Source organism: Rhododendron vialii, chromosome 2a (genome assembly GCF_030253575.1).
Source record: "Rhododendron vialii isolate Sample 1 chromosome 2a, ASM3025357v1".
NCBI lineage: Eukaryota > Viridiplantae > Streptophyta > Magnoliopsida > Ericales > Ericaceae > Rhododendron > Rhododendron vialii.
In genome coordinates this window covers 2753019-2772425 of record NC_080558.1, presented here as the reverse complement: position 1 = coordinate 2772425, position 19407 = coordinate 2753019, and the positions used below count along the sequence as shown (strand labels likewise).

The following is a 19407-nucleotide window of genomic DNA, read 5'->3' as shown; positions in this document are numbered from 1 at the left end:
TGTTGAGCATCTTATTTTCCAGTGTAAGAGATCAAAAAATGGAATTCAGGGAACAGTTTTTTCCTAAACTTTTGTGGATTATTGGTTCGTCTCGACAAGAGAAATCAAAAAAATCTAAAATTTTTATACTTTAATCCAAATATTTTGAAAAATATCCATTTTTTAGCTAAAAAAGTGTAAGTGTTGACGCAAAACTAACAAATATAAAAAAAAATTAAATTACGACAAAATTCTCTTTTTGCACAAATTGGGGAGAAACTTTTATATATCCCAGGTATAAAAGTTTGACTCATCTCCAATCCTGAGGGAATTGGAGGATCCTTCAATTATAATCTAGTGGCTAAGAATATAATACTGAACCACACATAAGGATGAGCACACATAATTATTTACTCCCCTCCCCCCCTCCTCTTTCATTCACAGCCATTGACAATTGTAATGAACCAAAAACTTATCTATAGTAGTGGGACATATGTACACCCCGATTTTCTGGACATAAATTAGAATGGTGGGTTTGTACTCTTTGGAATTTCAAAATTAGATTGAAACTGAACTGAAAAAAAATAGATCGAAAAACACATTTTGTGGAATTCAAAAACCAGATCAAAAAAGGCAGCGACGAGATTTTCGCTCCGCAGAACCCACAAACTGTGATTCTGATGTCTAGAGGTTAGAGGTTGGAGAAGTATGGTGGCGCCGGTATCCTTAATTTGTCGGCGGCTTAAGCGAGCAACAAAACGGTGGAGTCGCAGAGGGATGCAGAGGGAATGGGTGGTGGTGATGATTGGCTCCGTTTATTCATTGAATTTTAGTAGATGATCGACACATGTAAAAATTAAAGAAAAACAAAAATTGGATCAAAAAACACATTTAATCATAACCTAGTTTTTGTTTTTTGTTTTTTTGCATTTTTCTCGTGTGCGATTATGTATCTACTAAAGTCCGATAAACATGAATTTTGGCGAGATTAATGTTCTTGTCAAACTCTAAAAAATGAACGCAACCGATCATTTAAATGTGACCGAAAAATTGAAAATAGATTAGAGAGGGACATCATCACCCCTCCTATACCAGGGATTTATTAAAGTTTCTGCTAATCGGGTCTACAAAGCACCCGATATGGAGAGAAAGCTTGGCCAGCTTCTAAAGCTAAGCGCCGAGCTCAGCCCAGCCGGCCTAGGGTTTTGGATGCTAGCGAATTGTACGGTGCGGGGAAATGAATCCTGGAGTCGATCAGGCTATTGGAGTGAGTGCAATCTTTACATTCGCATTCACAGTGAGTCAGTGACCCAGTGGCCAGTGCAATAACACAGAGGGAGAGAAGAAATTAAGCAAAAGTTCTCAGTGAACAGTGTAATTAATAACAGTATTTTACAGGAGTAAAACAGAGAAGAGAGAAAAAAACAGCATATGTAGCTCTTTTCCACCCAAAAAACCGCCATGAATAAACTTCCATTTCAAGTGGACGTGAGACACAGTGGTGGGTTTCAGACTTTTAGTAAAGTGGGTGGGTTTCACCAAAATTACTGATTTCGATGCACTTTAACCCCACCCAACAACCCCCCATATCTCTCTCTCTCTCTCTCTCTCTCTCTCTCTCTCTCTCTCTCCCCTCCATGGCGGATTTTTAGGCATGGTGAAAAAAAACTGAACAGTAGTGGCAAGAAAGGGATATATACCCACTAACTAGAGAGAGAGTGAGAGAGAGGAGGGAAAAGAGTAGTCTTTGTTTGTTTTTCAGGTCCTTTTGATTAACGGGTCTCTGTCTATATCTAAAGGCCCTGAGTCTTTATGATGGGTCGAAGAAAGAGAGAGTAAAGAAACCATCTTTGTTGAGAAACCCTCCTCCTCCTACCCAGTTAAAGACAACAATCAATTAAAGCGGTGTTGTTAAAGCAAACCATAAAAAATAAAAAGGTACTGTTAGATCAAGAAACGAGCCCCTCCCCTCCCTTTCGTGAATCTTGTTTTGTTTGCTTGTGTTCATTTGGTTTTATTGATCATGGCTCTTTGTTTTCTTGTGGCTTCCTCACTTTTTTCAGAGAAATGGGTTTCTTTTGCAGAGGTGTGTTATCGGTGAGAGAGCTAGATTGAACTCCAAATTGAGCTCTGATCTTTTCGTTTCATCAATTCCTGATTGATCTCCATTGTTCTTGCATTTCCATGGCTGTTTCCAGCTTAAATCACCCATGATCTCAGCCTCTCAGGTTCCTATCCTAGCCTCTCTCTCTCTCTCTCTCTCTCTCTCTCTCTCTCTCTCATCGATGATGCATTTGCCAATCGTGCGTCAGCTTGTGCAAATCGTGGGTTTAAGAAAATGGAGAGGAGAATCTATTGAGATTAATCTGGAATGTCAATTTTTTTTCTTCACAAGTTAATTACAAAACGAATTATGTGAGTCAAACCTTATAATTGACGTTCACACTAAAATGAATATTTTAGTGTTCCTTCAATAATTAATGGTGACATATAATAGATATATTCTCCTGTACTTTTGTAATGAGATTATTTATGGATTCATCTTGTTCTTGCATCAAGGACTTGAAGAGAGAGAAGAGTAATGCTGAGGAAGAGATCTAGAGCAACAACCAAGCAAGCTCTAATGGCGGACTACAGCTCCATACCATCACCCACTGAAACCCACAGAAAACCCACATCATCAGTCTTCCTCTCTCCAAGATTGTTCGCTGGTTTTGCTTCAAAGGGGTCCAGTACCAGTCCTGATACTGAATCTGTACTTAGCCCAACTTCGATACTCGATACCAAACTCTTTTCTGCTTTGAGAAATCCCTTTTGGTCGGATTCCCCCAAATCTGAAGCTAAAACCCACTTTGACAAGTTGGATTCGAGAGGGGTTGGTTTAGGCATTGTTGATGAACTTGTAACTGATGAATTGTCTGACCCGAAACTGAACAAGTCACAGAGCAGAATGGTGCTTTTTGGATCCCAGTTGAAGATTCAGATCCCTCCAATGCCTCTGCCTTCCTCTGTTCTCTCCCCTGCCAATTCATCGCCGGGGTCGCCGGGCGATTTCGGTATCAAGACGAGGAGTACTTCCCAGAAATCCCCGTTTGGGTCTGCGAATTCGGGCCTGGGAAACCCGAACTCGCCGCGGGTTTTCGCCGGTTGCCTCTCTGCTAGCGAGATGGAGCTCTCGGAGGACTACACTTGTGTGATCACCCACGGGCCGAACCCGAAAACGACTCATATTTTCGATAATTGCATTGTGGAGAGTTGCTGTGGTGTTGTTGGGATGTCCAGTAGGAGAAAGGAATATGGGTTTCACGGGAATCGATCAATGAGTTACCCATCTGAGAGTTTTCTCAGTTTCTGTTACAATTGCAAGAAGAATCTTGGGCATGGGAAAGACATTTACATGTACAGGTTAGCTCAACCCCCACACCCCCCCCCCCCCCCCCGCTTTGCTTACCTTTCATTTCTCTGTTTGCATTGTTTTCTGAGAATGATTAGCCAAGCTGATACTTAACTTGTTTGGATTATAGGATTTGATTCATTTGATGCATCTATGAATCTTGTTTTTGGTTCATCCTCACACAAAGCTTGCATCTTCCATATTAGTATGTGTACTAGAACTAGTAGATGAGCCTCAAGAGTCTCTCTCTATTCATTGCCAATATGGTGGTAAGGGAGCTTTGATTTCGGATCATTTCGGGATGTTCTAGACAAAAGGACTGTCAATTTCTTTGGAGATTCACTCTCCTTATTTGTCACCGTAACGTGCACCTTGTTTGATTGGTGATCGCGATGAAATGAATCCATTTCTAACATCAAATGTTTGAGCTTGATCCGCAGTGCTGATTATCCCGGATTCACAACTGCATACGAAATAAGTATATATGCCAAAATTGAGGAGTCTCTCCACTTATTTTCAATTGGGGCTGAGTTGGATGCTTTCAGATTTTCAGATGATAGTTGGTGATTTTGCTCGCGATCTTCACTAATAAGCTGCCATGACAGATGCCTAAATTAAGTCCCCAACAAACATAATGAGCATAGTGCATTACGCGTAAGTTGGTTAGGACGTACATACTGGGTTATAGAAAGAAAAAAAAACTCTCGAGTGCACTAGTCTTTGTTTTGGTTCCAAAATTGGTCCTTTTTTGTGAGGTTTTCAAAGCTTATAGCCTAGGACTCTGAAAAGAAATTTGGAGGTGCAAAAATAAAAATCATTAACCTAGTTATTTTGGTTCCAAATTCAGTTGTCAATCAGTCCAGTAATTTTATTTATTTATAGGTAAGTAATCATTCCAGTATTTAGTAGTGAATTGATATTTGATTTTATTAATAAGTAGGAAGAGCCCCTTTGTTTGGGCATCAATAAACATTAAACACAATCACATTTACCAGTTCAAATCGATCGCATTCTCTTATTGTTACGATCACTCTTTTGGTTCTTTCAGAGGTGAGAAAGCCTTTTGCAGCAGCGAATGCAGGCACAAGGAGATGATGTTGGAAGAGGGAACGGGAATGGAAAAGATGGAGTCCGAATCTTCCGACGACGATGACGATGTTTTCGTGGCTCTCCCCTGATAATTTCTCTCCATTTCCCACCCCCTTTTTTTTCCCTCCTCAAAGTGCAAAATAAAATAAAATTCTCTAGCTTCATTTTGTTCATGATCATCTGTTTTCCTCCTATGGGTATCAATCAACTCACAAGAGCTGAGTTTCAGACTACATGGATTAATGAAACATGTAATCAGGCCAAAAATGGTTGTTTGAAATGTGTATGAATGATTATTTGGATACTTTCAGGTGTTTTGATTGAGATTGTATATTCGCAAATAGTCTCCCACAGCTAACCCATTGGTTTCTAAAGTAAAGTTGTGATATTCATGGGTTGAGTTGGGTTGAGTTGGTGATGGTGATGGTGATGGTGATGGTGATAGTGATGTATAATTGGAGCTGTCTTTGTCTTATCATCTTTGTTTATATTTTGAATGTGTACCAAATTAAAGAAATGTACTATTTGTACAGCAAAGGAAAGATGCCGGTGGCTTTCCGGTTGGCCTTTTTGATCGATCTCGCTTCGATCATCAAGTTTGATCATCAAAGTGAATTCGAAACGGGGCCAAAAATGACTGGACTGTACAGAATGCAGTCCAATGGCCAACCTAATGAAGCCGCCTCCTAAAGGAAAGTGATGGATTGGGGAATCATAGACGGAAGACAGTATCTGGGAAGAGCCATGTTCATACTGTCTGGATTTTTTTACTACTTATGATTAAATTACAATGTTGTTGAATAAATTGGTTTGATAAAGGTGATTTTAATTTTTATAGTTAATGCCACATTTGTATACTTGGTACGTAGCGGCTGTTGTATCCAAAACGAGCAGAACGAGCCAAAGTCTAGAATACTTGAGCTTAGTTTGAATCCTTAACAAGCTTAAAAGCTACATTCAACTTTGGCTTGTTTATCAAGCGAGTCGATCTCAATGAGCTTTAATTGAATCAATTATTTCACCATCATGAGCTGAACGAGCCAAGAAAATGAGTATTGTTGAACTTTGAAAATCAACTTTAGAAAACGTTAAAGCTTCATTTGTTTGTGTAAAAAAAAGATCTCAAATGACATTCTAACGAGCGAACACAAGTTGGAAGAATCCTTTGTTTTGGGTTTTAACGAACACAAGCACGTTCACCAGTTCAGATTGATCTCATTCTTTGTTCTTCTCAGTTACTAATATGATCGGTTTTTCCTTCTTTCAGAGGGGAGAAAAACTTTTGCAGCAGCGAATGCAGGCACAAGGGATGATGTTAGGAGAGGGAATTGGAATGAAAAAAATGGAGTCTGTATCTTCTGATAATGTCGGGAATTCGGCCAAACCGACAAACACATTATGCACAAAGATAATCAAGAAACAAAAACAAGAATACGAGACAAGAGATTTTTTCACAGTTCCCCAACAGACTGTGTTGATTACATCTACGGCTCATACTTGTTCCACTACGTATCTAATGAAAAAAGATTACAAGTTACATTGTTGCTTCCTATATTAACAAGTATTTAGATTTACATCGCCAATAACCATACAATATTACTCCGTTTAGGTTACATCGGCTCACACCAGTTCCACTTTGTTTTCGTGACTTCCCCGAATAGTACTTCTCTCCATTTTGTACCCCTTTCCTATCTTCAAAGTACCTCCAAAGTAAATTCTCCAGCTTCATTTTGTTCACATAATGGCATCAATTTTCTACCTATGGGTATGATCAATCAATCCACGAGCTGAGTTTCAGACTCCATGGACTAGAGAACACATGTAATCATGACAAAAATGGTGGTTTGAAATGTGCAAGATTCTTTGGATCTTTTCAGGTGTTTTGATTGATTGTAAATTCGCAAAAAAAAAACCTCCCAGTCTAACCCACTAGTTTCAAAGGAAAAGTTGAGATACTCATTATAGGGTTGAGTTGGAATGGTGATGTATAGTAATTATTTTATCATCTTTGCTCATTTTATATATGTACGGAAATTAAAGAAATGTTTTTGCCAGTCAATTAGATTTAGGAAAGTGATTGATTGGGGAATCATGGGTGGAACATTATCTGGGAAGGGCTCAAGGGAGCTTCTAGTGCGCCAATGCACTACGAGGGTGTAGGGCCGTTCGGTGTGTTCAATCGGAATTTTTTTTATCTTGATAAGAATCCTCAGTCTGTGGACATTGCTGAACAATACGTGTATATCGAAAATCAAGTTAGTTGAACATTGATATTTACACGATCCAGATAGATTTGTCTCATGTTGCATCTTTAAAATTATACTGACCATCCATTTTCGTATATCTAACGTTGATTGACCAAAGGGGCCGACTAACGATATCCGATCAATTTTATTTTTTTCTTGAACGACCTATCCATCGTATTGTACAAACTAAACGGTGTTCAGATCAGAATGATGGAGTTTCAATTGAACATAATAAGGAGCCCTATAACCCCACAGTGCATTAAAATGCACCACAATGTTATTGCATAAATTGGTTTGTTAAGGATGCTGATTTTGCCACTCTCTTTTTTGTTAACGCCACTCCCCTGCAAGTGTATTTTTTGTGCAAAAATACACTTGCAAGAGAGTGGCGTTAACAAAAAAGGAAGTGGCAACATCATTTCCCTCTTCTTTTTTTCTTATATTTCCTTTGACTTATTTGTCCGCACTCAAGATCAGTTAGTATACCGATATAGATTTTTGAAAACAGACAACACGTACAAATAGACTTTTTGGACCCGTTTTGGATCTCACAAAGATGATTGGAGCTACTTATTTTGTTCAATACATCTTGTTTAAGGTTCCCATAAAAAATCAGCTCCTTTGAATATCGGTAAGGGGGTTTACGAAACACTCAACTTTGCTTCAAAAAACAGGCTATTTTCTGAAGCAAAGTTGAGTGTTTTGTAAACCCTTTACCGATATCCAAATGAGCTGATTTTTTATGGTGACCTTAAACAAGATGTTTTGAACAAAATGAGCAGCTCCGATCATCTTTGTGGAACCCAAAACGGTTCCAAATTCTATCTGTACGCGCTCTCTGTTTTCAAAAATCTGCGCATATAGCACTGTTGAAGTTATGCCGTTAACGTCAAATGTGTAGACTAGGTAGTTGATGCGTGACAACATTTTTGTGCCTTTGGGGACACAACTTTGTTTACTTTAACGGTCATTGAACAGGACATTCCTGAAAAAAAAAAAGAAAGTTAAATCGGATATTTATAATCAAAATCATTTCACGTGCATTAAAAGAATATTTCCAAAGTCATGCTTTTGCGTCTGTCTTTCGTAGACAATTTTGACTTAAAATTGTGAGTACATATTTCGGTAAACTCGAACTATTGGATAATACTGCAGGTTGTGCTGACAAAATAGGCTATTTGGTGGAGTCTCTTTAGTCTATTTTGCGAGCATGGTAAGCTGCGGTGCTTTTTCGTTTTTGGTTGAAAGAATAAATATACAGATAGACTACTCAATATATCCGCTAGAAAGTATCGCCCTCAACACTACACAGTTATACATAAAGAATCGTTTCGCAAATATGTCAATGTCCAAGCTAAGATCTCATCATGCAGTACAAAAAAGGCCCAAAAATTTATCATACTAGCTTAACTACTACTTTTGCCGCTAAAAATGCAAGAAGATTGATATGTAAGTGATATTTTTACGTTCTTGTAATGATCACTACTCTTCGAAATTTATTCTACCCTTACTTTTTTATTTTGTTTCCTCGTAAAAGTACATAAGGAGCCCCATTCTTAAAGTTCGCCTCGAGCCCTCAAAACATCAGGGACGGACCTGTGCTCCCCTTTCAAATGGGTCCTGTTTAGCCTGGTTAGTCGAAAAAATGGAAATTTCTGAATCAATTAGCCCACGGGCTCCCTCATTCCATGAGACAGTCTGATTTCAATTCATTTTAAGCATGGGTTACTTCTATTGGGCTATGGCAGCACTCTACTGTGGAAATATTGGAAGAGCCCAAAATTTTACTCCCTTTTTAAATGGGTCATGTTTCCCAGACAAATGGGTGTTCCTTGAAAATGTAGCTATCCCAGCCCAAAACCATCCAAGAAAAAATGATGGTGCTAATGCCAAAACTATTTTTATTATGTCAAAACTTGTATGAATGAAAATTTTATACCGTGTGCGAAATACAAGACTTGTTTATGCCCAATAGTTTTGGTATTATTCTTTCTTGAAAAGAAGAAGAGGGAACTGCTGCAATACACTCGTGTATGTGTGTGTATATATAATTCGCATAAAACTCCGTAATATTTGGTTAAGAATTCATCATGTTGTTAAGATAAGAACTTAAAACATAAGAGCATCCACAATGTAATAATCAAAACTAAAAGGTTGCTAAAGTTAGCAATGTTTGCTCAAAAAAGTGCTCACATTGTAATAATCAAACTTAGCAACCTCTTAGCAACTCATCAAATTTTGACCTTTGAATAACCAAACTTAACAACTTTTACCAATAACCAAAACTCAATAACCAAACCCAATAACCAAATTCAAAACTAAAAAATTAAAAAACACCTCACATTAGAATCGTCTCATCGAGACGAATAATTTGGTGTGGTCGGGTGCGTGATTGGAACTCGTTTCCAATTGGACATAGATGCATTGCGTATTGTGGGGGGGATTTTTATAGGGATACAAAAATAACCAATGTGGAGATCAAGTTTGTTAGGTTTGATTATGAACTAAATGGATAATCAAATGCTGACGTGGCACATTTTGGTTATCGATTTTGATTATTCCCATTGCGGATGCTCTAAGAATGGTTTGAATTCAAAACTAATGTTACGACTTTATGTCCAAAGGTTAAGAAAGTTGTACGGAAGTTACGGATTCGAAACTTATGTTATGAAGTACTTACCCTGTCTCAAATTGCTGGACCTTACGAATTTTCGTGCAATTTTGAGATAAAAAATAAAATGCTTTCGTTCATTTTTTTTTTTTTGAATTTCTTTGTACCATATTAAGGAGATCTTATGAAATACTTTAATTTGATGAAACGAAAATCAAAAGAATAATGCAATAAAGTATTTTATTTTCTGATCCAAAAATTGCGCTACTTTTCGTGTTGGGCTAGCAATTTGGAATGAAGAGAGTACAAATTTTTATGCAAATGATTTTGAATTTCATATATAGTTACGCACATTGTGCACACCCAAATACTGTGAATTTCCAAAAACATAAATAAATAAATAATAAATAATAATAATTAAAAAAAAAAACTGTATTCTAATGGCTAACCCCTTGCGGATCAAAAAAAAAAAATGGCTAACCCCTTGGAACTTGGAAGTCCCCAGCAATTTTTTAATGGCTACATTATCTCTAATAAATTCCTTCTCAGTCTTGCCGTCCCAGAATCCGATTTTAACTTTCTTCTCCCTCTCCAGCCTCCGCTCTCAGATCCGCCGGCGGCCGCCGTTCGCCGCCTCTGCATCCCGCAAAATCAACCGCCGGAAGAAGCCTCCGCCGGAAACCGACATGTCCGTCGCCGTTCAGATGCCCCTCCGTCGCGACAGAGACGACGACCCTTTTAATCGTAATCCCATCATTTCACATTTCATGACCTTATTTTTAGACTCACACACACACACTTCGTTTTTGCTATATTATCTGATTACATGCTAATGGCAATGGTCAAGTTATTTCTGTTACGTGGTATTTTAGTTGATGTATGTGTGAAGAATGACCTGCCTAGAATCGTAATCCCATCATTTCCTGATATTTTTTCAGATTAATATATACACACACACACCCATTTGACCATTTCGTCCCATTTTGTTAGTTTCTGTTGGAAAATTATCCAAAACTACTACAAGGGAAGAGGAATATTCTAGGAACTCAATTCTTGTATTCCACTTGCTTCAAACCATGTGGTACATCAGGTATTTGTAGGCTCTGATGGATAACCTAGCATTGATTGAACTCCTAAATCCAAAGCATCATACATGACCCTTCCAAGATACATTCACCTAGGAAAACATGAAAAAACATAATGGGTATGATTTACGAAGACACATGGAACTCTAGATGACTCTCTAGAACTGTGTAGAGAAACCAAAAGACACAAGTCAAGTTTATCTTTTCAACAGTTTCTTAGGAAAAATTGTGGCATTTTAACCTAGAAAATTACTTCTGATTGTAATTTTTTAATTTTTTTATACCGTTCTTAAACAATGCAAAAAAAATTCAAAAACTATTTCAGAATGAAGTTTATTTTTGGAGATCAAAACGATTTGGTCTCCCATAGGTAGCATAAAAAATGGGACAGAGGGAGTATTAATTATGGTTTCATTCAGTTGTTGGGAATGTTGTGTGAGAAATGAAGTCCTAAGAAAAGTGAACTGAGGTAAAGTAAAGAAAAATGAAATTTATTTTTTGATAAGAAATCTTGCGGAAAAACTAAAATTCCTTCCTTTTGGCGAGACCTATCCTGCAGGAAAGTGTTTCCCAGTGGGTAAGTTGAAGCTGTGGGTCTTACAATTTTCTTAGTAACTGAACGTTGAGAAAGTTGCAGGAATGTTGATTTTCTCATCCTTTCCGTGCAAGTGAATGGGGTAGTTAGTTACGGGTTTCTAGATTCTAATGTTCTCCATGGTCTCTTCTCAGCTGTTTGGTTACTGGGCAAATTGGGGTTTTGGATTCTAATGTTTTTCATGGTCTTTTCTGAGCTGTTTGGTAGCTGGGAAAAGTAGGATTTTAGATGCTTATGTTTTTCTTTGAGTTTTTCCGGAGCCGATTGGATGGTGGATACCCTCCGTGGATATGTAAAAAGTTTCTAGATGTTTCTATGAGAAGGTTAGGAATAGGTGGAACCAGGGAAGTATACGGGAGCACTTGAAATATGCATTTTAGATTGGTAATGTTCTCATTGTAACCACCACCCATTGTAAGGTTGTTACGATGGTCCTTTTTGTTGTTTAGGCTTTATCGCGTCATTAAGTGAAGAGCACAAAAATTGTGTACTGATTTTTTATTCGACGAATTTATTGCAATTAGATCAATGGAAGATAATGTAGAGAATATACTTGTGAATTGTGAGTGTTTGATGAATGATGCTGGTTAACACTTGATTGACTGCTTTGCTGGCTGGGATTTTGCGATGTTGATGATGGGCTCTGAAATCAGCCTTCGTGATGGCTGATGAAAATGGTGGAAGGGTTACCAATTCTTTAGTTTTATATCGATTTCTAAAGTATCAACGGAAAATACAATTTTGATGTTTATTAAGTGACTTATAACTATGACCAATTATGGTATGATAAATGTACGAAAATGGTGTAAGGGTGACCACTTCTGTAATTTTTTACATTCACACATGTTTAAGTTGTTCATATTACTGGGTTAAGATATAAGCTGTCTTTTTGCTTACCCTATATAATACACAGCTCTTAGTTATTAGTAGGATACAATTGGGATATAGCATGATGCACTCTATTTAATGGCTTATTTGCGAGACCTGAACCATGGTTCAAGTCCTTAACAATTGCGGAAACAAAATCTCCCGTGTGTCAGCATCTATCTTGTCATCTTCATTTCTGGTGATGCTCGTGCAATCTTGGTGTGGCATCACAAAGGATTCCTCGGCTTAAGGTCCTTTCATGGCACAATCACATGCTGTTATGAAATCCAAGTGTGATGTTCTAGTAATAGTAGTGTAACAGATTCAAGAACTTCTAAGAGAGTTGTGAGCTAGGGTCAGTGGTTCAGGACTTGGGCTATGAAAGTTGATATTTCCCCTGTAATCTTCAAGTGTGTAGCAGCAGTAAATCATGGTTTTGGAGGTCATCTAGAGGGTGATTAAACAACCCAATGAGTAGTAGACATGAGAAAGACTGTGCCACCTTCCAGTATCTGCACTTAGTCTCAAGTTGCTAGTAGACTTCACGTCCAATCCAACACCTTAGGGCTTCAATGTGGATGTTGTGTACGCAATGCTATATATAAGAATCAACTTAAGGAACATGAGAGAATTCGTTTTCAGGTATGCCATGGACAGAAAGAAGGACATACGTTGGTTTTTAAGCTAGGCAGCCTAGGCTCCTAAACTTTGTCGAACTAGCTTTACCACAAAGAGTTCAGAAGTAGGAATATACCTTTGTATCATTGACATCAAAACTTCAGCACAAGTCTTGGCTCTTATAATCAATACTCTCTCTCTCTCTCTCTCTCTCTCTCTCTCTCTCTCTCTCTCTCATTATTACGCCTTCCGGATTCGGGTGCAGGGGAAGGGAGTATGCTGACAGCTGAAGGGGAACAAGAGATGTGCTCATCTAGTATGGATTCGCCTTCCAAGAATAGATCTCTCAGAATACCTTTCAGATGCTTTGGTGTGGACCTAACTCCAGACAACATTGCAGTTGCTATGGTTTATTTTGTCCAAGGTGTCTTAGGCCTTTCTAGGCTTGCTGTCAGTTTTTATTTGAAGGATGATCTGCATCTAGATCCTGCAGAGGTATGGATTCTTCACATTGTTATATGTAGATGTTTGTTTCCATTTAGATTGTGCTAACTGGTAAGGATTGCTTGTTCATACTTCATGTCTTTTCCATTTATGGGATAGTTAAAATAGTTGAACGTGTTTACTACTTTTTCATAGCGTTACACCGGTATTAATACATTTTAGTTATTTGTGTCGTGTGCTGATTTAGTGGTTGCGTTTTCTTGTATCTGAGATTGCTCATCATTATGGATGAAACAATGAAAATCTATCTTAAAAAGTACACCTAATTTACTCCCAATTTATGCGGGTCTGGGAAGAGAACATTGGTACATCTAGTTTCATTAATTAGGAGTTTTTCTGGTTTTAACAAAATGAAGACTGACAACTTACACGTGGATTACTAGACAGCTGTGATATCCGGATTCTCAACATTACCATGGCTTATCAAGCCTCTCTATGGATTTTTGAGGTGGGTATCAATATCTTGCTCTTCAAAAAATAAAAATAAAAATCAATATCTTGTGTTACATCAACAACCTTGTATCTTATTTTATGGGATCCTTCGTCCTTTAAGAAATGGTTTTTCTGTTGTAGTGATTCTGTCCCTCTTTTTGGGTACCGAAGGAGATCTTACTTGGTTCTATCTGGGCTTCTTGGAGCACTCTCATGGAGCTTGATGGCCACCTTTGTTGACAGCAAGTATGGTGCTGCTTTATGCATACTTCTTGGATCTCTTTCTGTTGCATTGTCTGATGTCGTAAGTGTCAACACGATCTCGTAAATTTACTTTCTTTGAGATTGAACTGTTTTTACGACTTACACAGGGGTTGGACTCAAGTGCAATTGGTTAGGCCATGTACTAGATAGTAGGTTCTTCCCCTGTTGCAAAATCTTTGTATACTGCTAGTTTTTAAACTTGCCTTATGATGTATCTCTGACTCAAGAACGGATTGCTTCTCTTTCTTTTCGTGGGGATTATGTATGGACATAGGGATAATCAACTTTAGGGGAAATTAAACTGTACAAACCTCAGAGTTTATGACAGTTATTGGACATAGGGATGATCAACTTTGTGCTTTACTCGTCAAAATCACCATCACGACTCCATAACCTAAACTTCATTCTTAATGTCCATATTGTTTAGCATTGAAGATCTTTCAATTTCTTCACGAATTGTCTTCTCAACTGTTATAACAACAATTGCTAGTGGATTTTGACACTTGATAGCGATGGTGACAGTTGTGGTTATGGCCTTATGGAGAAAGTTTAATGAAGGAGGAAGGGGTTACTGGGGGTTTTAAGGAGGAGGAGAAGATTTAGCAAACACAAAAGCTCTAGAATCCTAATATTCTTTGTTGCCTCCTTGTCAAGTATGTGCTAAGTCCGTTATGAAGCGGGAAAGCACGAGTACTTGGATGGAAAGATTGACTGATTGTTGATAGTTCATTGCCGTGCAGAAATTTGCAATTAGGGATATATGCATATTCATGTAGCCCACAGTGGGTAGCAACTAACAAATGATCATGTGTCACAAGTAACGCTCAACAACTTCGCACTTGCTTGCTTAATCTTTTATGCACTTAGTTTAGTTTGTCTTTACGTACCATTTCATTCTGTTCATTTCTTTGGCACTTGTCATCAGCATGCAAAAACTGAAGCATGTTGTAGGTTGTAGATTCCATGGTTGTAGAGAGAGCTCGTGGCGAGTCGCAAAGCATGTCAGGATCTCTTCAATCATTATGTTGGGGTTCCTCATCTGTCGGAGGAATTGTGAGTTCCTACTTTAGTGGCTCGCTAGTGGAGGCTTATGGTGTTAGGTACGTTTGGCGGTTTGTAATTATGTTCTATTTTGCCTCTCTATAAACCATTTGACTAATTTTTCATAAAATTGTACTTCAACAGGTTCGTTTTTGGTGTCACAGCATTGCTTCCCCTTATAACGTCTGCAGTTGCTGTACTTGTCGAAGAGAAGCCTGTGCTTGGGCTGGCAAGGGGACAGAATCTTTCTTTGACCACTCCTGGCTTCGTTGAAAGCTCAAAACATAACATCAGACTATTATGGGATGCTGTCAGGCAGCCAAACATATTTCTTCCGACTTTATTTATTTTCCTTTGGCATGCAACACCTCAGTCAGATTCTGCTATGTTTTACTTCACGTATGTTTGGATTTTTCTGCTACTGTTCTCTCTCATCTTCTTTTGGGGAATGGGTTTAACTCCACATATTTTCTTAAGACTAGATTTTCCTTGATTTCAGCACAAATAGACTTGGTTTCACCCCAGAATTTCTCGGACGTGTTAAGCTTGTGACATCAATAGCATCACTTCTCGGTGTTGGGCTTTATAATGGCTTTCTGAAGAATGTTCCGCTTCGGAAAATTTTTCTTGTAACAACTATTCTTGGCGCAGCTCTTGGGACAACTCAGGTTTTGTGTTACGAGTTCCATTTGGTCGAGATTTTCTTAATTTTCCTTTAAAAGGATTATTGAGTTGAATCATATGTTTCTATGCAGGTTATCCTTGTAACGGGACTTAATCGTCAGTTTGGTATAAGTGACGAGTGGTTTGCCATTGGGGATTCTTTGATTTTAACAGTTCTTGGTCAGGTATGGTTTTTATTCAGTGAACCTCACTATTCTAGGTTATTACAGCTTGTTTTATGTTTCACCAATGGTTTGGATAATGGGGATTGCTAGGAAACATGAAAAGTTTCCATGAAACTTTGAATCTCAGCCATCCATTTCAGTTTCATGTTAAGTTTCCATGTTTCATAACATTTCAGAAAATGCCGGTCACATGAATAAAGAAAATGAATAATATTGCAGAATCATGTTGCTGGCATGGCACAATAAAACAGAACAACCTATCAAGATGCCCCTGAACTGCATAAATGCCCCCGTCACATCATTTTGGTTCCTTGGGTTTGTCGTTTGTTGAGGCTGATTAGGACTTGGTTTGTCGCCTCGGTGACTATGATTGGGTTCGACATGACTAGTTAGGTCGTGGGGTCCTAGGCAGGGGCTTGAGGACAATTTCCCTGAAACCTAAACAGGGGCATTACAGTAATTAGTGATGTAAAATCCTAAGATGTAATAGTGCTATACACTGCAGATATGTTTTGTACTCTTCTTCATTTGATTCATAGTGGAAACTGGTGAGCTGTTGGAGTATCCTATTACCGAGGAAACCACGTAAAATATTTTTGCCATGCTTTTTTTCTTGTTTGATTATTTTTTGTGCAATTGTGTGTGTGTTGGTTTGGGTCGAATCCACAACATGGTTGACGGTTTTGTTTCAAGATACTGAAAGAATAACATTTTTGCTTGGTTATCCTATTGCAGGCTTCTTTTATGCCTGTCCTAGTATTAGCAGCTAGATTATGTCCTCAGGGAATGGAAGCAACACTTTTTGCAACCCTCATGTCCATTTTGAACGGAGGGTCTCTTCTTGGAGGGCTTATTGGTGCTGGTCTTACCCAGATATTTGGTGTCACCAAGGACAGTTTCGACAACTTAGCCTTTCTTATAATTCTCTGTAATCTCAGCTCCTTGTTACCTCTGCCTCTACTTGGCCTCCTTCCTCGAGATGACCCCGACGCCAATTCCAAGGGGAGTGGCGAAGATATCGAAATGAAATCTAACTAAAATTTTGATCCTATGCCCTACTGAAAGACAAGTTACCTGCATTATGTTTCAGAAGCTTGTTATACACTTTGAATAGAAAAGTTATCTTTCCTTAATCGGATGCTGGAAATAACAGTAGAGAGAGGGCTGCAGGGCTGTTGTATATATGACAATGTGGGGTTTACTTAAAGTATTTCGGATTTGAGGATAGCGCCATTCTTGCTTCACTTTCGAGCGCCCCTACACTACAGGGTCCCCGGGAATTAGGTTTTGAGTTGATATGCTCAACATTGACTACATTGTGGGACGATTAATGTATTTTTGTTTATTTTGTAATGTCGGGGCTCTTTTGATTGGCTTGATTAGACATGGGATGGGATTACAAATCTCTACCCAAATGTGTCGAGAAAAACACCCCCCATTTACCTGCCCAAAAATGTGGTTCGTTCGGTAAGATTTTGTGCACTTCTTCGGTTTTTTCAAACCCCACGCCCGGCCCCGGCCTCTCTCTCAGCATGAATTTCAATAAGTTATTTTTTCACTATTACTCTCGTCTTGCTATCTATCGCTTTTCACTAGTTATCTCAAAAATCTTGTTAAATACCATTACCAAACAATTCTTAAGTGACTGATATCTAATCAACTTGAATTTTTTTAGGTTTATTTTACGCGTCGAAATTTCAAATAACACTTTTGGTCCGGGAACGATGCCTGTTTTTTTGGGCACAGTGACCCTGATTTTGCCTTAGCTCCCCCATAAAAATCCATGAAACTAGATTACTAGAATTTGGAGGGACAATCAGTCTACTCAAATAGTAGTATAAAAATAGGTGCTATGGGCAAATCAGTTGTGCCACACCTCAGTCACATCCGTCTCACATACAGGTGGATCCTGTTTCAGTGGGCTCCACCTGTATTTAAGAGAGGTGTGGTTGAAGTGTGGCACAATTGATGTGCCTCTAGCATTATTTATAAAATAAACTAAACAACACATTGGAAGACTGTAGGACCCACCATGTGAACTGCACAGTCTGCACTAGGGTTGCCCCGTGGGAGGCTCAATAGATTGGGTCTGACTCAGCATGCATTTGTAGAATAGAAGTTGGAGGTTGACGCAGTTGGTCGACGTGTTTTAATGCCAAAAAAAAAAAAAAAATGGTCGAAAAGTAGGAATAAAAGAATTAAATAAGGTTGCATTCTCGTGAACTTTATTGTCAAAACAATTTTCCGGTATTTTTATTTTTCGTAACTTTTTGTTTAGTTTTTCATTGTAATTTTTAAGATTAATAATTTATCTCGACGAGAGAAAGTAAAGAAGTATAAAAATATGACCGATGTTGAAAAAAGTTCATGTAAGACGATACTAAGTCAAAAAAGACAGCTATTCGATATTTTATTCGTCTTTAGTGAACATTTTTTTTGTTGCTTTTGATCATAATTTTTTACTCTTTTTAGACTCTTCATGTTGTGACGGGTGATTAATCAAAAAATATTAGACAAATCTAATAAAATTTAAAAAAGACTAACAAAATACACAAAACAACAAAGAAAAAAAACAGTTAAAAAGAAGAATGAGAGCCCCCACTTGTGTGACGTATAATCCTATGGTAGCCAAACATTTTCACCCCAAATTATGTTTGCTACCTGGTTGATGTGCTTGTTTGCTACACGCTCAGTTCCGATTTGTTTGTTCATTTTTACTATTTGTGACCTCTAACAAAATTGTTTATATGTTTAATTTATAATATTTTTTATATGTAATATAGATCTTGTTTGATAGATCTCAATTAGATCTAAATTTAAAATATGATGTTTTTGAAATTATGTAAAACATTATAGATTCTAAGATATAGACAATTTTTTAAAAGACACGTATGTCGAAATTGAACAAACAAACTGGGACGGAGGGAGTAGTTTTCTCCTCCCTCACTTGAGGTTGTGATTGGCAACATTTGATCAGAATAAGAGAAGACTAAACCTGCCGGGATTGTTCCAGTGGTCTTGGCCTGTGACTTAGAGGTTTGCTCTCTTTTATTTACATTCGATTATTTTTGCTAGTAACTCTTAGGATCACCTCACCTCACTCCAGCGCAAAAGCGTGTGAATGGCTGTGGATGGAGTTGTAGGGATTAGTACTCCGCAGCGCAAGCTAGTCTGAGGCACTTTGCAATTTTTTTATAAAAAAAAGAATAAAAAATATCTGGCTTCATTACGTCCACAGGTCAATGTGGTTAGTTAAGTATTCCTTGGATTCGGAGTTCGAGTACAAGCTTCACATTTTGTGCATTAAAGTTTCTAACTCTTTCACAACAATTTAAAGATCGGGCGTTTGGTAACATTTTTATTTTTTGTTTTTAAAAAATTTGAAGTAGAGTAAGGTTTATGTTTTTATATTAAAAAAAAAAAAAAAACATGTTTGATAATAATTTTGTTGTAAACAGTAAAAAATAAAAACACAAAACATGTTTGGTAGTATCATTTTGATTTTACTTTTTTTATTATTATTTTTAACCGGGCGGTTCCGGGGACACCCAAAAAAACACCTAAAAAAACACCTCATAGTTTCCGATCAAATTTTGATGATCCGAGCCGCTCAATGTGATCAGAACGTGATTTTAAGGGTAGCTATCAAAAATGAGCAAAAAAAAAGACCGGAAAGGGCTTGATCCGAACAGTTTCGAACAGTTTTTTATTGAACGGTTCAAATAAAAACTGCTCAAATCAAGCCTTTCCCGATCATTTTTTTCTTTAATTTCTCGCTTGCACCTTTAAAATCACATTCTGCACACATTGAACGGTTTGGATCATAAAAATTTG

At 37.8% G+C, this 19407-nt stretch overlaps 2 protein-coding genes across 3 annotated transcripts in view; both read left to right on the top strand.

Annotated features, from left to right (window-relative positions):
- LOC131310322 (folate-biopterin transporter 1, chloroplastic) overlaps nucleotides 1-16926 on the top strand; it is a 59333-nt gene extending 42407 nt beyond the window's left edge. Inside the window, exons 2-10 of the mRNA XM_058337285.1 lie at nucleotides 9825-10063; nucleotides 12750-12979; nucleotides 13372-13436; nucleotides 13562-13724; nucleotides 14636-14784; nucleotides 14870-15124; nucleotides 15225-15393; nucleotides 15481-15573; nucleotides 16309-16926. Coding sequence (XP_058193268.1) covers nucleotides 9835-10063; nucleotides 12750-12979; nucleotides 13372-13436; nucleotides 13562-13724; nucleotides 14636-14784; nucleotides 14870-15124; nucleotides 15225-15393; nucleotides 15481-15573; nucleotides 16309-16611 — 1656 coding nt within the window. The 5' untranslated portion in view covers nucleotides 9825-9834 and the 3' untranslated portion in view covers nucleotides 16612-16926. The remainder of the gene's footprint in view (nucleotides 1-9824; nucleotides 10064-12749; nucleotides 12980-13371; nucleotides 13437-13561; nucleotides 13725-14635; nucleotides 14785-14869; nucleotides 15125-15224; nucleotides 15394-15480; nucleotides 15574-16308) is intronic.
- Nucleotides 1303-4803, top strand: LOC131310347 (FCS-Like Zinc finger 8-like). Of its 2 annotated transcripts, none has more exons than XM_058337321.1 (4): nucleotides 1303-1917; nucleotides 2064-2207; nucleotides 2539-3384; nucleotides 4422-4803. In XM_058337321.1, the coding sequence occupies exons 3-4, from the start codon at nucleotides 2561-2563 to the stop codon at nucleotides 4549-4551; spliced, it is 954 nt and encodes a 317-aa protein (XP_058193304.1). In that variant the 5' UTR covers nucleotides 1303-1917; nucleotides 2064-2207; nucleotides 2539-2560; the 3' UTR covers nucleotides 4552-4803. The 2 variants fall into 2 exon arrangements, with proteins under 2 accessions (XP_058193304.1, XP_058193315.1); XM_058337332.1 differs by having other exon boundaries at nucleotides 2043-2207; nucleotides 2540-3384.
- Nucleotides 16927-19407: the final 2481 nt, after the last annotated feature.